At 45.2% G+C, this 24,198-nt stretch overlaps 2 protein-coding genes across 9 annotated transcripts in view; both read left to right on the top strand.

The window, feature by feature from the left end:
• MFHAS1 (multifunctional ROCO family signaling regulator 1) overlaps nt 1-6,471 on the top strand; it is a 33,057-nt gene extending 26,586 nt beyond the window's left edge. Inside the window, exons 2-5 of one of the 3 annotated variants that reach the window (XM_054824761.1) lie at nt 2,533-2,659; nt 4,140-4,570; nt 4,675-4,754; nt 6,131-6,471. In XM_054824761.1, coding sequence (XP_054680736.1) covers nt 2,533-2,659; nt 4,140-4,143 — 131 coding nt within the window. In that variant the 3' untranslated portion in view covers nt 4,144-4,570; nt 4,675-4,754; nt 6,131-6,471. Of the gene's footprint in view, nt 1-2,532; nt 2,660-4,139; nt 4,755-6,130 lie in introns of all 3 variants that reach the window. The other 2 variants (XM_054824759.1, XM_054824760.1) reach the window with 2 other exon arrangements.
• A 3,431-nt stretch (nt 6,472-9,902) lies between these two features.
• On the top strand, nt 9,903-21,687 carry ERI1 (exoribonuclease 1). Of its 6 annotated transcripts, XM_054825105.1 has the most exons (8): nt 9,918-10,022; nt 10,485-10,674; nt 10,915-11,090; nt 13,468-13,678; nt 15,011-15,094; nt 15,750-15,859; nt 18,030-18,144; nt 20,102-21,687. In XM_054825105.1, exons 2-8 carry the CDS (start codon nt 10,657-10,659, stop codon nt 20,342-20,344), a joined length of 957 nt encoding a protein of 318 aa, XP_054681080.1. In that variant the 5' UTR covers nt 9,918-10,022; nt 10,485-10,656; the 3' UTR covers nt 20,345-21,687. The 6 variants fall into 6 exon arrangements, with proteins under 6 accessions (XP_054681076.1, XP_054681082.1, XP_054681080.1 ...); XM_054825101.1 differs by lacking the exon at nt 10,485-10,674 and having other exon boundaries at nt 9,903-10,022; XM_054825102.1 differs by lacking the exon at nt 10,485-10,674 and having other exon boundaries at nt 10,920-11,090.
• Nucleotides 21,688-24,198: the final 2,511 nt, after the last annotated feature.

The raw sequence follows: 24,198 nt of genomic DNA, 5'->3' as shown, positions 1-24,198 counted from the left end.
AATGGATATTAGCCCTGTCTTTAAAGTGCATAATGGTGCGCTGATTTTATGACTCATCTTTCAGAGCCAGTGTTTTCAGTACTGTTAGCAATACTGCAGTTTGGAAGTCAACCTGGGGTTGGAAACCTGGAAATCACTGGGACGCAGAGCCCTGTGGCGTACGTGCTTGAGGGATGCAACACTGCTTTCAATGTGTGACAGCTCACGTAATTGAGGACGCTGCCTTGCAGATTTAACTTTGAATTGCAAATACCATCACGATTCTTCTGTTTTGGGAGACGTGTCTGCATGGCTTAAAAGCTGCTCTGCCACTTCAGGTTTGAGTGTGGGTGTGAGATGAGGGTAGATATTCAAACCAAATGTGAATTCAGATTGCAGACCATGGGGGCAAACTGGAATTACTGGCCCCAGAGGAGGGGTGTGTCTGAAGAGGAACTCTGCATGTGCATCTTCCTTGCCAAGCCCTCCCCTCTGCTGTCATGATATCAAATGATGTGTTCTTGCTTTGGAAAAAAACAAAGGGGTTTAGATCTGCTTTTTCATGAAAGTGAGAAGAGAAACAGTGTGAGGAGGAGAGGAGGGAAGTGGCATTTGGGGGGCTTCAAGCATGATGGGGCTGACTGTTGTGTCATTGCTGCACAGGCTGGGCAGTACTTCGAAGCGTGATTTCTTTTCTGGTTTTCCTGGGGTGCTTGTCACTGTCAATCGCAGCTAGACACAGGGAAACATTTTTCTGGTGTTCTTTTTTTAACAGCGGAGGAATTTATTGCAAGTGCATTTCAAAATAGGGGAGTCCAAGGACCATCTATCTGTCTTGAGTGTTTTAGTGGAAGTGGGGACAGCTCACAGTGGCTGCTTGATTGATGGGTACAGAGAGTTTGGTGTGGACCTGTGACTGCAGCCTGCTCACAGCTGGCCTGCCTCTCTGAAGGAAGTCACTGATCTAGCTGGCAGAAGCCAGTTGTGGCCTGGTGCCTCTGCCTCGGGTAGGGCTGTTCGGCACTGATGTGGGCACGCTCAGCAGAAGAATTGAGCCCTTGCTGGGCATGGATGCTGCCATCGCATATTGCCTTTGAGGGCAGATCCTACCTGCCAGACTGGTGTCAAGAGGTGCTTCTGGTGCTATTGGGTGTCTAAGCTGTGGCTGGACTACGCTGAGGAGATGGCATGTCCGTGACCGGGGAATCTGCCCTGCTGGGGCCAGTCATGTGTGGAGTGGAGCCAGGAGGAAACTTGAGCTGTTCTGAGCGAGCTGTTGGGGAAGTGTTCCTCAGAGCTGGGCACATCTCGGCACCTGCCTCTCCCCTCTCATTGTGCTGACCTGCGTCTTGCCCTAGACTACATGCTGCAAGGGTGCCAGCAGTGGGGAGCTGCCAACTTGGCACTTGAACAGTGGAGATGATGCAACTCATTTAGCAGAAGGATACCATGTGGTGGAGAGCACCCCGCTGCTACTGGCTCGCAGAGCTGGTATTGCCTCCGTTAGGGAAGAGCTGACGGCTGGGAGCTGGGATCTGCATGCTCAGCAGAGTACAGTGTGGCCCAGAGCCCTGACAGGACACAGCAACAGTCCCAGGGCAGCAGTGGCAAGTGTACCCAGGGAGAGGGGTGTTAGGGAATACTCTCAAGTGTTTTTACCTGTTTCTAAATATTGTTCTGGCAGCTGAAAGAGACACCCTGTGGTTGGCCAGCCATCACAGAACAGCAGGGTCTCTCCAGCTCAGAAATCACAGTACTGGAGCATGGGCTGGACAGCTGCAATGGGCAGGGTTGCTCAGGGACAGAACAGGAGGTAACACGGGTTCAGAAAAGGTCAAGCACACTTGTCTGTGGTGGTTCGAGGTTCTCCCTAGAATTTCTCAGAGGAGAAATACTGAAGTGATGCAAAAATCATGTCTGTGGCACTGCTTTCAAACCATCTTTCTGGTTCATGCCAAAGAAGGTAGTCTTGGCAGGGTTCTTGTAGCATCCTTCTGCTTGAACTGACAGCTGCTTTGTGGGTGTGGAAGGCTGTAGTGTGTGGATGGCTGTAGTATGCAGATGTGAAAAATAAGGCTTGTATCTGTAGCTTTATCTATCTATCTACCAATTATCCTGCTGATGCTACAGGTCAGCTTCTTCCCTTTCATGGAGACTGAAGGTAAACTTCTGGATCCCATCTGCCCCCAAAGCCTAATTAAAACACCTACGCCTAAAACCTCCATCTCATTAGGCTCCATCTAGATGCTGTGAATCCCTAAGGAGCTCTCAAGTCTGTGTGCAGTGATTCAAAGCAGAGACAGGAAAGATGGCAGATGTTACGTTTGTGTGGAGCAGCATGTCTCCAAGCTGTAATCATCAGGACATTCACCATGGTTACGCGGATGAGACCTGCTTGGGTTGCAGGACCAGTAGGCCCTCTTACAGTGCTCACTTGCATCGGTCATGGACATTTACTTGGGGAGAGGGAGGGGAAGAGCATACTAAAAGCAAAAATTGCAAAAACTGCCTTGCCGATGATTAAATGTTTTCCTTCTTTTCCCTTATTCACAGGAGAACTGCTGAGTCAGCCGAGACCCGAGGGACTGACGGAGATCATCTGTCCCAAGAACGGCAGCGAGCGAGTTAATGTTGCCTTGGTTTACCCCCCCACTCCTACTGTGATCAGCCCTTGTTCCAAGTGAGACCTGAAAGCAGACCCCCATTCCCCTGTCAGTAGAAACCAGAAAGCCTATGTAAAACATGCCCTCATTAAGCAGTTTTTCTGGAAGGTAGCAGCCCCACAGCCTGGGGACAGTTCTAATTATTTGTGAATATAGACAGCCCACTCAAAAGATAAGAAATACAGTAAATACGGTTGAGGTGTTTCCTGAGCTGTGTTGCGGCAGATGCAAGAAAAGCATAGCAGGCAGGACGGATCAGGAGATAATACAATCATGGTCAGGTTTAGGTAGGATGGGACCTCAGGAGGTCTCTGCCGTGCTCCAAGCAGGGCCGCCCTCACAGCTGGGTCAGGTTGCTTGGGACTTTGTATAGGCAAGGGTTGATGGCTGCCAAGAATGGAGGTGCCACCACCTCTCTGGACTCTAGAGTTACACTGTTCTCCTGGGGCAGAACATTTTTTCCTTCTGTCCCATCTGAGTCTCCCTTAGGTTGGCTTTCATTGCCACAAAGATGCATTGCTGGCTTGCCTTGAATGTGTTCTCCACCAGAACCCAAGCCAGCTGGTCCCTAGGCTATGATGGTGCATGGGTTTGTCGTGTTCGGAGTGTAAGGCTATGCACCTGTCCTTGTTGAATTTCACAGCACTGTAGTTGGCCCTTTCCTCCAACTTGGTGAGGTCCCTCCAGACAGAAACCCTGCCCTCCTGTGTAGCCTACATGTCCTTCACTCCACAGAGTGGGGATGTGCTTGGAAAACAGACCTGTGTTGTGGTGGGAACAAATGTGGAACAACACTCACAAAAAGGAGCAGTGCCTTGGCTTTTTGACGCATAGGTTTTCTTGCAGAACAGAAATGCAGCCATGGCCTGCTCTCCTTGTAGTGGCACAAGAGAATTCGACAGGGAGCTTAGAGGATCAAGCCGAGTGTCTTGCTGGTGGCTGCTGCCGTGATGCATGTGGATGCCTGTTACTTCCACTTCAGTATCTGAAAGTAGCTTTGATGTTTTCTCTCTGTTCATTACCCTTCCACCCCAAAAGACGCTCATCCTGCCGGAGAATAGCTTCGGTGATGGGTGACTTTTGAGCTGTGTGTGAAGGTGAAGTGCCCACCTGGGGCCCAAAACAAAGTAGTCACCCTGATATTGAGCAGGGCAGTCTGTCTATTCATTTGGTCCTCCTGTCTGTATACTTGGCACAGCACATTTCTAACCTGAGGTTGCAATTTTTGTTGTACTGTGCTGTCAGGTCATGCCTGTGCACTTGTCCTCCTGTCCTCCAGTCTGCCTTCCATAGTGTCTAACAACTACATCCCAGTTTCACAGTCACTCTGCTGTCAGGAAACTTGTGTTCTGAAAAAGGCCAGTGTTACTTTTAAAGACCTCACCCTCCCTATTTAGAAGCCAAGAGAAAATTGTGTGTCTTAGGTTATTCATCACAAGCACTATGAACCCTGCTGCTCACGCTACATTACTTTTTCTTTATCCTTTCCTCTTCCAGATAAATCGTCAGTGCTGGTGCCAAAGGTTTTTCACCAGGCAGAACATGGCTGATGCTCTGCAGTGCTCCCATCTGTCCAGTTGTGGAGTTGCATGCTGACGGGGATCGATGGGACTTTGGACTCTGAAACGCTGTGGGGCAAGGGCAGCTCCCAGGTGGGGGCCTTGTGGCTGGAGCGGATGCAGTCACCTGGAGGTCGGGGACAACAACGAGGCATGAAGCAAAATGATTGCTGCAGATGGCAGGGCCGCTGGCCAGAGGGGAAGCACTGGGGATAGGTTTCTGTGGACCCATTGATCGTGTGTTGAAAACCCATTTGGATCTCATGATGAATGTAAAAATGTTCTTGGTACCATTTAATTCAGACCTGCTTGAAGGAAAGTCTCTTGAAATGAGCTGTAGCGGGATTCCCTGGATTTGTTCCTGGACAAGTGAGTTTTGTGGCAGTTGGCCAAGGCTTTGTCGGGGAGGGGGTTGATGCTGTGAAGCCTTTAAAATTGCTCCAGTGCAAAACAGTTGGCTGTGTCCCACACAGCAGGTCGGCAGAGCGGGAGGAGAAGCAGACTGGGAAGTGTTCCCTGCCTTGTGCATTCAGATACACTATGCCATGAAGCGGTAAGGATGTGTTGTAATCATGCAGGGATGGAAGAAGGGCAGTCAGTGTGCCCCCGGCATCTGCGCTTTCTTCCTTATCACCAGCCCCCAACAGCTCATGGTCTGACACGTCCAGATGCTCTGGAGTTGCCATTGTGTTATTACTCTCCATGCATTGTGGCCAGTAGAGCAGGAGAAACCTAGATCTGGGTCCTCCTCCTAGCAAAGCCACCCAGGCATCTTTGTGCAGAGATCTAGTGAAGCAATGTGTGGCTGTGTTGTACAAACTGGCCCTGATCCCCTTGGGCTGGCCCTGGCAGCCGTGCTTTGTGGGCAGCCATTCTCCCCTGGGCCAGATGTGGGAAAGGGCAGGCGGAGCACTGGCACCACAGTGCTGGTTTCTCTCCTGATGAGGTGGTTTTGAGGACTTGTAAGATGTTGCTGTCAGTTTGTGCCCTACAGCTGAGCCCTGATAACTGGACTGTATGAGTCCTGCTCCATGCAGATATTTGATTTAGTGTAAGTCAAATAGGAGGCAAGCATTTCCAGAGCCAGGATCCCTTCATGAGGTGCTGGTGGAGGTCTGAGAGATGAGGGACTTAAAAAGCTTGCGTTAGTGTACAGCTCTTCACCCTTGGGACTGTGATGGCAGGCATGGGGCAGAGGCTCTTTCCCCCAGATCTGGGATGGGTGACACTGGTCAGCAGGCAGTCCTCACCAGGACGCGGGCTGGCCAGGCCTGCAAACAGTGCAGGACAGTGACGTGCATCCTGCTGGGACCTGCTGCTGTTGCACAGGTGACATTCCCCTGGCTTCTAGTCCTTCAAATACCAGCCTTGTGCGCAGGGCTGCAAATAGCCCCTTTTGCAGGAACTTAATACTGGGAAATGCAGGGCAGAACCATTCTAGTGGGAGATTGCAGGGGTCAGGTGGAAGAAATCAAGCCGTTGTGCCTCACTTCAGGAAGGAAAGCTGCCAAATAAAAGCTGGCAGCTCAGTTAGCTTTGCATCTCTTCGGGGAATCATTCCAGCTGGGGAGAGAGCTTGGGCTCAGATTTCACGTGTTGACCCACCACCTCTGGCAGTGGGCATTTGAACCTTTCTTATGTTGGTGAGAAGCATTAACTGATTGTGCTTCTGTATTGCTGTAGATAAATGGGGGACTAGAAATTGCCTGTGGTGGCTGGAGGGAGCGGAAGGGAGGTGACATCTTTGAATGGTCTCAGGAATAGTGCTAGACAACTCCCTTGTCCCGAGTCTTGCTGCCCATGAGACATGAAGGGCCCTGGTATAGTCAGAACTTAGGTTAAGGCATTCCCTACTGTCACCTCCCGTGCTGAGCAGCCTTCTTCTCCTCTCTTTGCTGCTACTCACCTCTCTCTTTCCGTTCTCCATAGGAAGAAACTAGCGATTTGTTGCTGTGACGTTGCGTGGAAACCACGTTGTAAAGAAACCACAAACTGGAATCCTTTTCCAGCCGGAGGCCTGTTTCCCAGTGTGCCCATCTGGTCTGGGATGCGTGAGCATTGAAGGAGCGAGAGGACAGAGCAGACGTCTTACAGCCTGCTCCTTGGGACTGCAGCCCTCCTGCTGGGGCTTGCCACCTCAGCGGGAGCACGGCATTACCTGGCCTTTGCAGGCACTCAGTCTGCTGTGTGCACTGAAGCCGTAATGCCGGGAGTGTGGCAGTATGGAGATCAGTCTAGTTGGGTCTATTTAATATGAAATGGTGATCACTCATCCGCCCACTGTTTAGTAACTGGTGTAACTGTGTTTTCATTTGTATTTTTTTGATATGCAAAAGCCATTTAATTTTCTATGCAGTTCAAAAATGTCTCCCCTTTGCAACTGCCAGGTGGGAGATCTGTGCAGGAGAACCAAGTCAAGTGGCTGATAGTTCTTTTGATTTTGCTGTCGCTCTCTTTTAAGGATGCATCCTGGAATCCTCTGCACACAGTGTCCCTTTACTGAGCTCCTGCCTGTTAGACCCTACTTAATGTCCCTGAGCCCCAGGGATGAGGGCCCCATGTTTTTGAAGGATCTGTCATTTTTCATAGGACAGGCCACAAGGAAGGAGTGCTTGAAGGCAGTGCCCTAAGAGCAGAGATACCCAAGTTCAGAGCATGTATTATATTCCTGTTCTTGTCCCTGCTTGGAGAGTTACTGAACTGTTAGAAGTGACTAAGGCCTCTGCAGAGCACCGTGCAGCCTTTACTGAAAGAGTATGAAGAGGGCAGAAAGGACTGGGGCATCAATTGTCTCCCCACGGAGCTGACGGTGAATTTAACCCCTTTGGAACAGGAGGAGGATCTCCTGGTACTAGATGCCTACTTCACTCGAGAGGACTGCGCTGGTTTTGCTTACTGGTTTGCAGACCCCTTGTTTGTTGACCAGTTGGTTTCCTACTGAAACTGGTGCAGACAGGTTTGTAGCAGAGCTGGCAGGTTGCTTTGCACTGCAGGACTTTCAGCACCTGGAACATGTCCTGGAGTACCTTGTGTTATGCTCTGAAGCAATCCTGGGATTCAAACCTGCATCCGTCCAAGTGAAACTCCCAGGATAGCAGCTTTGCCTTCTGCTGGGTCTGTGTAACACGTGAGAAATTGCGTGTCCCTAAGCAGCACACAAACCTGTTGAGGTAGAGTGGGAGGGAGCCCAAAGGGTGATGCTGCACATTTAGCTCATCTTAGGGCTTGGAGGGGTACTTGGAGGCCTCTGGCAACTGCAGAGGGTCTTGGGTGATGTGACACCTCTGCTTTAACTGTGCTAAAGGCAAAAAGGTCACAGAAATAAGATTGTTTCCAACTGCCACAAGGCCGAGATGCATGTGACTAGTCCCCTTTCATGGCAATGCTGTTCTTTCTGCATTCCGTCTCTGCTCTGAGCTTGGGGGATTCAACTTTAAACAGAAGCAGAGACCAGATTTGGATTTAACCTGCCTTGTGGTCTCTGAAATCAGATGGAAGAGACTGGGGTCTGCAGAAGCATGGGTCATTTCCCTTGCAGCATCCCCCATGCTACAGTTCCACGGTGGCTGTGAAAGCTCAATAGTGCATTTGGGTGCTGCTTTCCCAGGAAGCCAAGATGCTCTTGGCTGTGCTGTCACATCAGAGTTTACATGGGGTCCCTGTTCCCTTCCCCTTTGTACCTCTGAGGTGGTTAAAATTTTCCGAGCAGTAGGGGCTCCTCATAGTGAGGAGACAGATATGGTTGTGCTAAAGGGAACTGCACATGGTATTTAGGAGCTCACTAAGTGAGGTGGAGACCCACCGGCTCACTCCTGCAGAGCCAGATCCTGGAGCTCAGCTCCTCCCGTGCCCTTTGGATGGGATCTTGGGCTGGCATCCTTGGAACGGCAGTGCGGGGAGGTGGAGATGCTGCACTGCAGTAAGCACAAGAAGAGGCAAGCAAGCAGGCCTCAGTGTAGCACTCATCACGCGCTTCATGGCTCAGTTCATGGACTGTAATTGCAGGTATTCATATAATCTACATCACTGGGCAGGACTCTGCGCGCACACACACATGCATGCCCAGACGTACACGCACCAGACCCACACTCGCCCACACATCCTCGCCAAAACAACTGAAAATAAAAGTGATCTCAATCTCAAGGAGAAGCCTGGCTGTTTGATTTGTTTTTCTTCTTCCAGTGCCTCCTTGAGCCTTGCCTCTGGAAGGGTCTGAGCCTGATTGCAGATCTGGGGGTTTCTGAGTCCAGGAGCCAGAGCTTTTAGGAGCACTCTTAACAGATGACTCACAAAATCATAGAGACATTTGACATTGAATGAATCTGAGCATGGAGCCCCTTATTTAGATTAACATCTGTGAACCATTGCTTACTCCAGCAAGGCAGGTGATTTCTGGGGAACAGGTTTTTCCCTACGGCATTTAGGGTGTTCTGTGGGTTTTTGAGGCCAGCTCAGTGGTTCTCATTGGTACGGTGGTGGTTGCTTTCTTGTAAAGTTTGGTTCCCTGCAAACCCTGCTCGAGTGCCACGTTGTTCAGGGATGAGAGCCACAAGACAGATGGCCCTCTGCTTGCCAACATGGGTGTTAGCAGGAATGCCACGAGGGTGAAGTAAAAGTAGAGAGCGAATCCCCTCCCATACAGCCCTAAGCAGCTGTGTGTGACTCCACTTCCACTGCACCCTCATATGGAGATGAAGCCAGATGGACCTCCGTGGCAACCCCAACGAACAAAGCGATGCTGCGCAGCAGGTCTAGGGGAAGGGATGGCAGTATCTGCAACAAGATGCTGGCGTGCTGGAGTGAGACAGGAGGCAAGGCTACGTGCAGGTGGCTGGGCCCCAGCCACAACAGGGCAGGTGAGGAGATGTCAGGCTATTTAGGGGCTGGCAGATGCAGAGGTGTGGGGATGCTTGCATCAGTTAGGTGGATGCAATGTATGCATTGGCATCCATCACTGAGCGACAGAAGGGAAATCTCCAAGGGTTTGTCTGGACCATGCTCCAGGGCTGTGGGAAGCACCAGCAGAAAATGAAGTGACCCGTGATGGACACAGAGGCCTCCTCCCTTCACCTCCTGGCTAAGAAGACCCAAAGGGCTCTTGTGTCTCGTGCCATCCACCCCATCCCACTTGTTGGCTGCGGATTAAGGGATATGAAGAGGAGCACGAGGGAACTTCCCTGGGCAGGGAGGGGATGGGGGCCAGCCGAACCGCTGTGGTGGCTGGGACCTGGCCACCCACACCCTGTGGGTGTCCCAGATCCATCTTTAGGTTGCCCTGTGCAAAGTCAGGAGAGGAACATGCAAGCATAAGTAGGGTGTCTGTCCCGTGCGTTTTTCCCATAATATGGCCAGAGCTTCCAGAAAGCTGCTGTGACCCAAAACCAGGAGGCTACGCAGCAAAAGCTCTGGAGGGCCGATGGCAGGGGCACCAAGGCAGAGATGCTGCCGCAGAGGAGCGCGGCCTAGGGCTGGCGGGACCCAGGGCTGCCTTTGAGCCCGCCGGGAGAGGCGGGGGGCGAGGCAGGCCGGGCACGCGTGGCACATACCCACGACAATTTTTTACCCCGGTATGCGGAAGGGGAGAGCCGGGCTCGAGCAACCGGTCGGGTCTCACGGAGCACAGTGCCCGCGGCGGCCCGGCGGCAGGAGGCGGGAGGCGGCAGCGAGGCCGCCCCACCGCTTAGGGGCGGGCCCCGCGCTCTCCCCGCCCCCCCGACGGGCCGCCGTCCCCGCCGCCGCCATGGAGGAGCAGAAGGAGAACCGCCCGCAGGTTGTCCCCAACGATGCGCCGGCGCCGCTCGCCCCCGCCGCCTGCCCGCCGGTGAGTGCGCTGGGGCGGCGAGAGGCACCGGGCGGCCCCGACGGGCCCGGGCGGGCGGTGCTGGCCGCGCCGGGCATGCGCCAGCCGCCCCGGCCCGCCGCTGCCCCCTGCGCATGTGCAGAGGCCGCGTAGCAGCGCCCCCGCCGTGGTCCCGCCGCGGGCCGGGCTTCCCCCTCCCGTCCTTCCCCGGCCCTCGGTGGTTCCCGGGGCCAGGCCGGTGCGGCGGGGCTCAGCGCGGCCTGCCCGGGCGGGCCGAGTGTAGCGTTACCGAGTGGGTGTCTCCGGTGCCGCGGGCCCTTTCCTCTGCGCCCGACGAGGCCCCGGCGGCTGTGGTGGCGGCAGCGGGCCTGGGGGAGGCCGGCCCCGCCGTGCGCTCGCCCCGCTGTGGCTGCGAGTAGCGGTTTGGAGTCAAAGCGCCTTTCGTTTTTCCTCTTAATTTATTGTTTTGTTTGTTTTGCACAGTACCGGGCATCTGCGTGTCCGAGTGTCTCAGTCAGTATAGACTCCGTAGAGTACGGAGAGAAATCTCTTAACTGCCAGCCAGGGTTTTGCCGGCTTGTACGGGAGAACGAACTTTCTCTGTTGAAAGTGGGACGTGCACTCAGGTTTTTGTCTCCAAGAACAACTCTTTGGCATGACTTCAGACACGTGTGTTAGTATCCCTTTATTCTGTCGATTTTTTTTTTATGGAAGTGAGAAGTAAAATGGTGTTTCAGAGCAGGGGTCAGTATTGATTTTCTTATCCGTCTGTAAGCTAGTTTGCTCAGTTCGATCATGAGTGAAATGTGTGATATCTTACTGCATTTTAGTGTCAAAACGATGTGTAAATTTTAATGCTTTAGTTTCTTGTTTTGACCTCCTTAAATGACCTTCAAATTTCTCTTTCTTCTAGGGTAGGCAGCATTGTAAGATCAGTGATCGAGAGACTAATGGGAAAAACTCAACTGCCAGTTCGAATGACTTCAGTGATCCGGTTTACAAAGAAATTGCTATAACCAATGGTTATATCAACAGAATGACCAGAGATGAACTCAGAAGTAAACTTGCAGAGTTCAAGCTTGAAACCAGGTTAGGCTGATTTGTAAACCTTTTGACTTGAGCCCAGTAGAGCCACAAGGGATCATTATTTTAAAGTTTAAAAACGCCACAAAGTGAAAAGCAGATGTGCCACTAAACGCCAGTTGTTTTATGTGCAGTCTTGATGCAGCTTTTGTTGTAGGATTAGTGCATGTGATACTGTTCAATGCGTTAGCAGAAACGTGCGCTGTTTCAACTGGCAACACAAAGAAATGAAAGAATATGTAACTAGGTTCCTTCTCAACATGTTTTTGCTCAAGGGGGAAAGATAGGTCTGAAGAACTGCAGGGGTTCTCAAGTGGTGTGGCAGACCTTCAGTATAGAAACTTGCTTCAGAACATACATGTTTTTATTTACTGTACCCAGTACAGATCTGATACTGGCTAGAACCTCTGTGGTGACAGGGCTCAGAATTTAATCAATGCAGAGGACAAGTATCTTTAGATGTAGAGTTTGCTAATCTGAACAGATGAGATAGTATATTCACCTTTCACGTTATTCTATAAACCGACTTGTGCTCATTGAGGAGGAGGAGGAGAAGGCTAGGTATGTGAGGGAGTGGTTCCTTCTCAATCAGAAATGACCTGCAAGAACCTTTGATAGTGCTGTGGCCAGGCAAATGTGAGATGTTGAGAAGAAGGTCACCTGGGAAGAAGAAAGCATATTGTTTCTGTTGGCAACAGTTATGAGGAACTAGTGGTGGTGAGTTAGCAAAGTGAGGAGCTACTGCTCTGGAGGAAGAAGGAATTTGAAAGGTGAGATGAAGTCTGAAAGGAGAAGTCTAGTTTTCTAGAGACGGCAGGAACTGTAGGGGCGAGTATCTTCAGAGAGAAAAAAAAGAGGAACAGAAATTTGTTTGAAAAGAATAAAAAGAAAAAAAAATAAAATGGTGTGAGTGGGAAGTGCATCCTGCCACTTTGATCCCGGCTGTCTGTAGATGTTCTGGCTGCATGGTTTTTTTTACTTACTCCTTTGGTTAAATGCATTTGGCTGCTCAAGAGGAAAAAAAATTACCATTACCTGATAAAACTTTTAGTAAAACAGGTTAGATTTGTACAGCTATTCAGCAGTTATTCTAATTTAAAAATAAAAAGCAACATTCAAATAGTAAATTATGTGTTGTGATTTCCTCCTAGGTTATTAATTTTCTATTTGTGGTTTTTTTATTCAGTTGTAAATGGAGAAAGTTTTAAACTTTTCTTTTAGCTAAGCTAGACTTTTTGTGTCAATATATTCAATTAAGTTGGTCAGAATATGTCTTGCATGTGAGTAAATAGTGCATCACATCTAAGGTAGTGAATTGAGTAGATTGCCACACACCATCCTTTCCCTTGGGGTTATTTTGTTAGCAGATCATCTCCTCTTTCAATTTCTTTTATAGATTTGGTGAAGAAAAAGTAATTTTCCCCTCCATCAGCTCCCATACTGTTTCAACTGTGAATGAACTGGTCGTTGAATTAAACTAGATTAATAAAAGAGTGGAAAAAGTTATCTGTGTTTGCAGAAGAGGCTGATGTTCTCAAATGCAGGTTTCATAGTCTGATTCCAGTTTTTCCTTGTGGATCTTTTGGGCTGCTTTTCTGATAATACCACTTGCTACCAGTAACTGTTACAGCTTCTGTGATTTCATTTGCAATGTGTAATTTTAAAAATAATTTCCTTCGAAGAGTAAATTATCCATGTTTGTTCAGCTCTGTTTTGGTACGTGGCAGTTCTAGCACCTGCACTTGCATATTATGTTTGTATTAAAAAGATGCAGTAAATAACTTTAATCATTTGCCACTCTGAATTTATGTGTTAGCCACAAACCTCCTGAAAAGCAGGATCTTGACCAGGAAGATTTTCTGACAACTGAAATTTTGAATACTTTGAGTTACTCAAGCTCCATTTTAAATTTAAATTGAGACAAATTTAAAATGTGGGCATTTTAGCCAGATTCTGCATTATCTGTGCCACTGATGCAGAAGCACCTCAGGCAGAAGGCACAGGGAAATACAGGTGAGGCAGTACTGCTTCCAGGGCCAGAGGTCACCTAGGAGCAATCCACAAAGACTTGAGCTTTGCAAAGGCTTCGGCTACTGAGTCTTGCTGACCTGGAGGTGACTGCAGAGTGTCTCTGTGCTGTGCTTCCCAGTCTGTCCCCAAATACTGATACTATCTAAATGTTTTAGTTGTCGGGGGGGTATCGCAGCCTCTGCATTATCCCAGATAATGGAGCGTGAACTGTATGATAAAGTTGAATACAGACTTCATAAGTGCTGGTGTTCAAAATGAGATTAATAAATGATGAATTTTCAGATAGCTTCAGTTCTACAATGGTGAAATAATTAAATGAGCGTGATCACTGTCACTTTCCTTATCTCTTTAGAGGAGTGAAAGATGTGCTGAAAAAGCGACTGAAAAACTATTATAAGAAACAGAAGCTGATGCAGAAGGAACCCATTAATGGAGACAGCTACTATGACTACATCTGTGTTGTTGACTTTGAAGCAACATGTGAAGAAGGAAACCCACCTGAATTCGTACATGAAATAATTGAGTTTCCTATTGTCTTACTAAACACGCGTACCCTGGAAATAGTAAGTGATCTAATTAGTGTCAGTATGCTGTTCTTCAACGTGACTTCTTTGATTCAGAAAGTCTAGATTAGTTTTTAGGTAGATGTTGAACATTAAAAATAGTTGGTTTTTTTTTTTTAGTAAAGACCTATCCTCTGTGCCTCTTACATACAAAACTTTCTTTCTGTTCTTAAAGCATCTGGAATAGATCATGCACCTGCCGTTGACTCCCTCTACTGAAATGAGTGACTTTCAGTTTCTCAGTCATACTCCCCCTCCCCGCCCTGCTTCTTTCCCTGCTTTAAGATCCGCCAAGCTATTTCTAGGACTCAAGGGATTCATCATAAACAAAAATTAGCAAATTCTGTGGTCCTGTGTGAGGCAATCTAGAAGAGACTAATGGAGAGGTCTAGAACATGGGGTTGAGTGAACTCTGCTTCTTGGCAGGCTAGACTATTTCCACAGTGCACCCAACAGATTGGCCACTGTGTAACCTGACTTTAAACATACTTAGTAGGCATTGGGCAGCCTCAAGTACAGGTTTCTTCTGGGGAAAAACTACTTGCTGTCTAACTGAAACCGAGTGACTCAGTGAAATGGAGGAAGTGCGTGCTCCTCTGACTGATGGTTCATTTCTCAATACCTTCTAAGAGGAGGAGGATTTCTAGTAATCACTGTGATGCTACGTAAGAGCATAGCTGCATGTATGACTAACTGCAGAGAGAGGATTGTGCAGATTACCAAGATTGTTTCATTACCTTTAGAGTAGTAGGAAACAGCATGGTTTTTTTCCTCTATCCAAAAGGTTTTGTATAGCAGCAGGGATTTGGGGCTTGCTTTTTTTTGTGAAACTTACATATAGTCTTCACTCTTGTACTGCTCGGTTTCCCAGAGTGAGATCATTTTGTTTATCTCTGACTGGCATCCAGAGGTGTATGACTTACGTGCAGCCTCTGAGATGTGTGGCCTGTTGCCTTCCTTGAATTACAGCCTTTAGACGTACCACCTAAAAAACGTCAGGCTTTGCTTATGCCTCTCACTTTTTTCCTTACTTGTGCTCTCCACTTCCCAAATCCTCCCCTTTATTGCAGTCTGTCCTTCTCTGCTCTTACATCCACATCCTTGCTCTTTGGTGCCTGCTGGCTGAGAGGAAGGAGTGTTCTGGTTGGAAAGCCATCCATCCCATTGGGAATCTTATCATGGCCAGTCAAGATGCTCAGATTGACTGGGGAGGCACACACTCCTATTTGCCTCAAGCAGGGCAAGTAGCCGCTATTGCCTTTCAGCTATGGGCAAGTCAAAGCAGTTGCTACATGATGTGCTGCTGCTGAGCATTTGATTCTCTTATTACAGGAGGATACCTTTCAGCAATATGTGAAGCCAGAAATTAATCCCAAGCTTTCAAACTTCTGCATCAGCCTGACAGGAATCACCCAGGTAATTTGCACTTTTGTTTCTTCAGGAAAAAATGTGAAAAAGAAGAGATGTGGTGTTGATGTTTTCATACTAGTAATCTTTCATGGTAATTTTTCTGTAAGGCTTATTCTCTTAATCCCTCTCTCCCTTAATCCCTCTCTCCCAATTACCACAGAATTTATTTCATTAAATTGGTCATTTAGGTGTTTGTAAGGAGCTGTAGGGATAAGCATTCACTTTGTAATCCATGCATAGAAACTTAACCTTTAGCAGAGGAAAGCACCTTTTGAATTGCATCAGTTCCTCTAAGATTTTTATTCTGAAGGGTTTACAGTCTTACGATGGTAAATGCCTTGTGATCAAGTAATTTGAGGAGGAGCCTGGGAAACAAGCTCCAAGGTTTTAATCCATGTTCAACAGCTGACTAACCTTGTTACCTTTATAGGTGTTGTTTGGAGATTGGCTCTTTTAGTGGTGCTTTTGTGGTGCCTTTTTTCAGTTCAGAAAAATCTGAATCCAATTGCCTGCTTATTTTAATGTGTAATCTGTTTTTAAAGATTTTTGTGACACTTAGAGAGTGATTTAGTGAGTATCTATACACCTATATAATTCTTACACTTCGTGCTGGTTTTTTTCTGAAAAAAATGTTCCTCACTTGTTTTTTTGGTTCTCTTAGGACATTGTTGATAAAGCTGATACATTTCCTCAAGTTCTGCAGAATGTCATAGAGTGGATGAGACAGCGAGAACTGGGAACAAAGTATAGCTATTCCATGTTGACAGATGGGTATGTCCTTATGCAACCTTCAGCACAATCTAAAACTGCAAAACAGTGTTTAATCTTTGTGAGAGTATTGTTAAAGGTGGATCATGATACTGCCATTTTATTATAATTTTAGCTTTTGGGAAAATCAGAAAAGCTGAACTAAACAATTCAAAATGAAGCTTAAATCCATTAGATGGCACTGTTTCTTTCCTAGCTTGCTTTATGCAACTGAATGATGTTGAGTGGACTTTTTATCCTTTGTTGTAATTCTCTGCTTACATCTAGCTTTCACGTAGCACATAATACCTGAAAATAACGTTGCACGATTTCGGTTCTGAGTAACTCCCATGCTCTCCTGAATCTGTGGTTTCAGAGATGTGTGGTGGTTGTGTTGTATCCTGTGTGTTAGTGTTGCTGTTAATACATCCTGCGTATTTTGCCAGAAAGCAATAATGGGTTATGCTGTTTATCGAACAAAAAGAAATGGCTTGCACAGAAAGCTCTCTGCTTTGACTTAGAGGACTGTGGCTCTCCTGGGTCCCACCTCTGGCCAGCTTTGTGCGTGAGGGATTGACTTTCTTGAACTAATGCCTGAACTTGCGCTCTCCCAAAGGCTGGGTGGAAAATCAAGTCCCCTAATGACTGCAAAGTGAACAGATCTTGAGATCTAGATATATCTGTGATGCAACATTGTCCTTGTGATCTTAGATAAGTTATATGATGAAAGATACTGTTTGAGCCTTATCTTTTATAGCACTGGCCAGGGAATTTGTCTGTGGGTGATGCTTGCTTTTTAGCTGTGAAACATGACTCTTCTGTTCTGTGTGTTCCTCCCTCTCTTGAAATGAGGGATTTAAGTAGGACAGAGAGTTTTTAACATTAGCCTTGTTGAGGTGAATGATGCGTTTTCATGTTGCTGTGCCTGTTGTTGGCCTGGAGTAAGTCTTTTGCTGTGCTGGATTAAAAAGGTGGTCCTGTGCCGCTCTGTTACAATGACTGTTGAACCAGAGAGAGATGAACGTCAAAACAAAACTGGAGTTTATGGAAAAGGAGCATGGGGGATCTTAGTATGACTTCCTAACACTTCTGTCAAGTAAAACACAGATAAATATTCTAGTCTGAGTGGTTTGAAAAATACTGTATCATAGGAGATTAATGGATTCATAACAAGCTTTTTTAACTAATCCAGCTTAGCGAGTGGGAATATTTTTTTGGCCATGAGACTTTTTTCTCAAAATTCTTGAAGATTTGGATAATGACTATAAATCACAGGCCTTTTCTGGTAAAGAACCCGTATCGTGGTGTACAGTGTGGATCTGTGTACACATTAAAAATAAGGAGTTAAAATAATGTCACTCTGACTTTTAATTAATTTAAGGAACTGTGGTAAATACTGCTATTTGACTAATTTTTTTTTTTACCTATGATTAGGTTTCTATCTTTGGAAGTAACAGTGAATTAAAGAAGAAAATGCTAAAGCAAAACTAGTGCAAGACTGGTTATATTACTCGGCCTAGAATGTGTCCGGAATTCCCCTCCAGGGGAATCCCCTCAGTGAAATTCTGCAAGGAAAATAGGTGCAGTGAAATCTCCCTCATATAGGTGAGATTGTGTAGACAGCTGCAAGAGAGGGGATAAAAGGCTTTATTTTAGCTTGAAGCCTACAAACTTGTTGGGGTAGTTCCCTTCAGGACGGCACGCTAGAAGTGCATAAGGTTATGGTTTCATCTTCTTTCCATAGGAAAGGTCTGGTTCTCCTAAAACTAAGTGCAGTCTTGTTTCAATAACCTACGTTAAGTAGAGAGATGCATGCATACTCAAGTAATCAGGAAAATTTAAGGTGTCACTTGCTTCCTCAAGGGCTGTGTAAGCGTCTAGTTTATTGGCAGTTTTTGGAGTAGAAGTGGTAGGTGGAGAAGTTGATGTGCTATTTTTTGTTTTAACTAACCTGGACCTGAAACCATCCTAGTGAAAATCATGCTCATATCATTATTTTTCCCCATGATTAACATTTATATTAAAAAATTCTTTAGTATGATTATAGCAAAAGAGCTTTTCCTAAACTGTTTTACTTCTACTGACCACCAATGAAAAGACAGCTGTTTGTGCTACAGCTGTGCAATATGTAGGGTGCAGGACATCTGAATGATATATTGCTGATGTTTTTCTCTTTTCTCTTTTGCCTTTTAAGATCTTGGGATATGAGTAAATTTTTGAACATCCAGTGCCGTATTAGCCGTATCAAATACCCTTCTTTTGCCAAAAAGTGGATCAATATTCGCAAATCATATGGGAACTTCTATAAGGTTTGTACAGATTGTTGTTCCTCTTGCGGGAAAATTTGGTTTAAAAGTCTAGAATGTCCTGTTCTGCTTGTCGTCTTTACTTGTGTAGTATAAAATTATACTACTTAAACTAGTTGCCTGGGGCCTGATTTTCAAATGTGCTTTGTGCCCAGATCTCACTTTACTAATTGAAGATCATATAATCTCCTGTATTTTGATTTTCATCTTGTTTGTAAGCATCAGGAGATGCTCCATGAAGGATTGTCTAAAAGTGCCATACTGCTGCTCTTAGATGAAGTGTGTCTTGAAGTAGTTCAGCTGAAAAGACTCTGTATTGATTTTTCAATTATTTTTTCCTGTTTTCATGTAATGCACTACAAAACTAATTTGCACCGCTACCCTCAGATCTCTCCACTTTTGATAGCGTTAACAGGGACAGAAAAAGATTACTGCATATCTACAGTGGAATCAAATTGTCAAGAGAAAAGTAATACCAACTGCAGTGCTGGACCTTATTGCTGCTTTCTTTCACTGTCAGATTACCATAAAATGGGTTACTGAAGATTCTAGCAAGTTCCTAGTCAGTCTACACTAAGCAATTTGTTTGAATGTGATTTCAGCCTAGCTGACGATCTTCTCTTGAGGGGCTTTTTCATACTAAAGGTAACCTCTAGAAAAAAGAAAAAGGGGAAAAAAAAAAAAGAAAAAAGAGGTTAACATTTAATAAGAGAAGAGCTTTGCCTCGCGCTGGGCAAATATTACAGGGTTAGTCCATTTCTCCCTCTGTTATTGTGCCTTCTCTGCATGACCGTTTCTGTTGGAAACACACTAGAACACAGAACAGTTTTGTCAGTCCTCTCAGCTTTACCCTAGACATACCTACTTTTTCCTTCTCTTTTGACCAGTGACTGCTTTTTTTTAACAAAGGCAATGAAGATTCTAACTTACAAGGAATCAGTTTCTTTTTCCTTTTTGTGATATTTTTGTTGGTTTTAATAAATGCAAACAGTTGTAGCATTTGCAGTTGTTCAGTGCTCCTGTTAAGCTATCCTGTGCTCCTGTTGAATCTGTTGTTAAGTAATAGATAAAGCTAATGACAAGGAATGTGTTGTAACTTTCCTGTGGAATATCCCACAACCTGCAGTATGTCTCCCCTGCCTAGTTTGTGGGTGTTATTGTTGGAGTGGCATATTGCCAGGTTTTGGCAACTGTGTGGTCACCGTTTTGTCTAGCTATTAAATCCAGTAGTATGGTGCCCTGTCCTGGAACTTATCATGTCCCATGTTCCCCCAACCACCACCACCACCACGAGAGCAAACCAAAGTTTTCCTTTAAAGTTACCCTTTTGTTTTTCTTTGGCCTTCCCAAAGAACAAATGTATATTTAGTAGTTAATCAAGAGAGGACTCGGGGCTTGTGCTGGTGTAGCACTTTGCATGGGTAAATCAGTTAAGCTTCCTTGTCTGTTCATGCTGTTGGTCATCCATGTAAACATGGACCGCTGCAGGTATTGCTGATATGTTCCTGGGGTGTTTGGAGACATTCAGAAGCTTGATGTCAGTGAGAATCAGGAATCTGGTTCTTCCTTAAAAGGAAAACCAAAATCTGATTCCCTCTGCAATGCCGCTTTGGGTGGTAATTCCTTTTTTATAAGGCTTGTTAAACCTAGCTAGGCCATGGCTTCCACCGTCACAAGCGCTGGCACATCTTGAGCTGACGCTGGTAGCAGTGAGAGGCTCTTGACATTATCCTGAGTCTAGACAAGCTCCTGTTGACTATGACTCCTCTGTAAAAATGAGAGTGTCTGTCTCACCAAGAGCTTTGAAGTTAAATTGTTAGTGATCTGACAAAAGGCAACATGAAAGTAGTATGTGACTTAAGTAGATTTAAAATCTGCGTATGTTTCTACTGCGCTGTGTTACATTAAAAAGACTTGGTACAGAACCTAATTCTTGAATGTGGTTCACTTTCTCCATCAGGTTCCCAGGAATCAGACCAAGCTGACAATCATGCTGGAAAAGCTGGGCATGAATTACGATGGGAGACCTCACAGTGGACTTGATGACTCTAAAAACATTGCAAGGATAGCTATAAGGATGCTGCAGGACGGCTGTGAACTGCGGGTGAATGAGAGAATGCATGCTGGACAGCTTATGACAGTCTCCTCCTCAGCCCCCTTAGAGGGAGCCCCTGCTCCGCAGATGCCCCGCTACAGAAACTAGCAGTTCAGGGGTTTTGCCTTAGGAACTGCTCTCAGATACCCGGTAAAGACTGTTCAGAGCTTTTTAACCGGCAGCCTCTGCCTGTCTGCAGTGCAGAATCTGAAAGCACCTTAACTAATCATCTCTGTTGAAATAAAGAGGAGTGTGGAAGCTCTTTGCTCTTTGAAGCCTGTGTTACAGCATTTTTGTTATACTGATGATTTTTTTTTTTTGCTGTTGTTCGCAACTTTTCTAGCAGTAAGGTTGATATGCGGAATCCAGGCAAAGCATTATGCTTTCAAGAACGTGTAGTTTAAACACATGCAAAGTTCGACTGGGCCTGTGTGCAGCTGTTCCACCCCAGCCTGTGGGTAGTGTTTATTCACTGTGCCATACTCTAATGATATCTAGCATCTGATTATTCATTGCACACAAATAAGACATTGCTGGAAGAACTGAAATAGCAAGTGGTGTGGTCGGGCTGGCATTTCCTGATAAGGCACTCTTCTAATGGCTCCTGCTGGTAACTTTTTTGTTTTCTTTTACAAAGTCTAGGAGAAATGGGAGCATGTTCATCAATTCTGAAGCAGTAGACAAGTAGTGTGTTGTTTGGTTTGTCTGTTGTTTTTTTTTTTTTTCTTGAAGGGGGGTATGTTTTTCTGCTTCCACATCAAATAGAAGAGCTGTGTGTTGAATAAAAATTCCATTAATGCAGTATGATAGTAATTTTTTAACCTCTATTTAAAAAGAGAAGATTCTTCAGATTTTCACTTTGAGAATCATATCTCCTATTCCTGCTAGACTCATAGCTGCATGTCATTTAATGTCACTTTCAGACACTGTCAGCCATTTGGTCCTAAAAATGAGTGAAGTAAAAAAGTTCAAAATATGCCAAATTGTCAAAATTTTGTGTTATGTGGTTGTTACGTAAAACAAAACAAGAAGCTTCTAGCATGTAGTTAGAGACGCTCAACTATTTTTGGTACCTTCCCATACCTCTGCCACCATGAATGCCTTTATCTCAAAATCTAACATTGGGAGATTAGATCTGGCCTTTACTAATAAAATCATATTAATTATTAACAACTTCTGCTTTCTTCCTAGGGCCCAGATAAACTGATATTCAAAAGAGGCCAAAGTGTTAATTTGCTTTGTCTCCCTGGGCTGTTCTGAAGCACAACATTAATGTGATCAGCTTTCCATTCAAATGGCTTGTTCTGAAAAGCAGAATGATGTATTTTGGTTGCTGCTACTCAAAAAAAGTTAGTTTGGAATCGCTGTATTATAATTCATTCTTTCTTTCTACCACTTACATTCAGGAAACAAAATAAGCAATTCATAATAAAGCTTTATTGAGAACATTCACTGCTTGGCTAATCAAACTCCTCCCAGCCCCCCTTGCTGTTCTGACTGTTGATGTGGATCAATGGAAATAGGAAAACTCAAGTTAAAGTTCATGTAAGAGAGAGAAGTATTAGTTAATTCTTGGTTGCTTCGCATGTCAGAAGGAAGCAGTTTTCTTTCCAGAGTCACAGATTTGGACAGCCACAACTGCTTTAGAATGATGTTAATTTTTTTTCTGAAAGTAAATACTTGCTCTACTTCTAGAGTTTTGTTGAACTTCACAGTTCCCTTTCTTTCTGTAGCAATACTTATTTTCAGAAGGGTAAAATCCAAATCTCTAATATGTTTACCCTGAAAATACCATTTATTTGTCAGCCCATATTTTGTACGAATTGTTTATTATATATTTGCTTTTCACTATAGTAACCAAAGTATTGTCTTTTCTGAAGAACCAGGGTGATTTAATTTTTTTTGTCTCTGAGTTACTGTGGTGCAGGTTTCTATGATAAAATTGAGTCTAGCTCAGCAGATCCCCTCCTTGGGATGCTGGCAGTGTCATAGACTTTGTCGCTAGTCTTTATTTACAGGTTTGTAACCAGGCTCACAGTCCAATGAAAAGCTTTTTTTGTTGCAGGTTTCATAAGTGAAGGGCTGTTGTAATTTCACATCATTTATTTTAAGTACAGATTGTTTATTTTTGTTAAATAACTTCAAAAAGATATTTTGAGATAAGGGTTAAATATTAATAATTGTTTTCTGCTTACTGCTTGAGTAGGTTTTTTTAATCAGTGAGTTGCAGAAATCAGTAGAACCATTCCAGATACTATTTTATCCAAGTTGGATTAATGTCAAACTGTAAGATGTAACTGTTTTCACAGAATGTTTGATTCTGTGATTTTTGAGATGAAGTAAATTGTATCAATGTTTGTTGGTTTACTTGAAATGTAAACAAACTTATTAAAATAAGTTGGTATTTATTAACATGTCAGGCACTGAATTCACTCTCTAAAGCATGAGATGACTTCAGCCATCTTGGGGCTTTTGGTCTCAGCATGGGCCACAATGAGTCATTTTTGGTGGACTAGCAACGTTGCCATGGCTAGGTGGCGTAAATCTCATGAATGTGACTAGTTCACAACACTCAGGAAAGGTGTAAATTCTCCTGGATGCTTGCATACTAAAGGAGAAAGAGGCATTTGAGGATAAAAAATACATTGTATGGTGATATTAGTAGTGATGCTTGCATTCAGCCAATGTTTTGTCAGGTTGATCTTGTTTGTTCATCTCTGCTGTAATGAATTTTTTTTTATTAGAGGAGTCATCCTGTGCTGGAAAAATTCATTGACAACTATGTAAGAAATAATTTCCTTTACATGCAGGAAAAAAAAAACATGCAAACATTATGCTGCTCATATAGTAAGAGGCCTTGTTTCATTGTTGGTTTTTTGTTTGTTTGGGGTTTTTTTACAAGCTGTACTTGAGTAATTCTACCACTACTCCAGACAGCCTTTGTAAAACACTACCAAACTTTAAACAAAGGAGTTGCAGGCAAATTTCAACATGAGCACTTTCAAGTCAATTTCTTAATACACATTTATATGAATGTGAGAGGAATCTTGGGGTTCTATTAGGAAAAAGGGTTTCTGAAGCAGGCTAAAGAGCAATAACCTCTCTATCTCGGTGAGCAAATGTCGCTAGCTGCATGGGGAAGAAGAGGTTGCAATAGTTTGTAGCCTCCCATCAATCTCCCAGTGAGGTTTGGCTACAGGGGCAAGTCTCAGCAGGTCAGTTGTCCATAGAAACTGCTCCTGTCTGGGCTTGTCTTACAATAAGGTAATTTAATAATTTAGTTATAACAAGGTAGCTGTTTCCATATTTTGTTGGGAATTAACATTGCAATGAGAAGGGGGCTGTTCCCACTAGTGGAAATAATTAAAAAACCTCAGTTCACCTTGAGGTTCTTGTGCCCTTGGAGGGCTCTCAGAGCTTCGCGGCTCTTCGGTGACCTTGTGGAAGCAGTGCTTTTTCACCACGGATTCGCTACAGGACAACTTATTTCTCTTACCTTGCAGTTCCCACTAGTGAAAATAATTAAAAAACCTCAGTTCACCTTGAGGTTCTTGTGCCCTTGGAGGGCTCTCAGAGCTTCGCGGCTCTTCGGTGACCTTGTGGAAGCAGTGCTTTTTCACCACGGATTCGCTACAGGACAACTCATTTCTCTTACCCTGCAGTTCCCAAGGCTGTTTCTTGAGTCCTTTTCCATTTTTCTTCCATGGGTGAACTTTTGCCTCCCCTGGAGAGAAGTTTGTGGTAGGTGAGATCTTTGTATGCTCTTTTTAATCTGGGGAGGAAAAAACTCAAGGCCCTTCAAAAAGAAATTGGAAGGATTACCTGTGGAGGATAGGTGCCGAGGGACCCAGTTACTGACTAGAGGCCCTTGAAATGGGCTAAATGTATAGAACATCATTCTCTTGCAGCCAAGACCATTGTACCTCCCCTCAAGGACTTTGTACGTGACAGCCCCATGGGTA

The sequence above is a fragment of the Grus americana genome, chromosome 4, assembly GCF_028858705.1.
Source record: "Grus americana isolate bGruAme1 chromosome 4, bGruAme1.mat, whole genome shotgun sequence".
NCBI lineage: Eukaryota > Metazoa > Chordata > Aves > Gruiformes > Gruidae > Grus > Grus americana.
This window is presented reverse-complemented; position numbering and strand designations above follow the sequence as displayed.

Bases quoted from the DNA above. Each gene is read 5' to 3' on its own strand.
- ERI1 (XM_054825101.1), top strand. From the start codon at position 9,942: ATGGAGGAGCAGAAGGAGAACCGCCCGCAGGTTGTCCCCAACGATGCG. The intron at 11,091-13,467 runs GTTAGGCTGATT...TTATCTCTTTAG, and splicing joins GAGTTCAAGCTTGAAACCAG to AGGAGTGAAAGATGTGCTGA. The intron at 15,860-18,029 runs GTATGTCCTTAT...TTGCCTTTTAAG, and splicing joins TATTCCATGTTGACAGATGG to ATCTTGGGATATGAGTAAAT.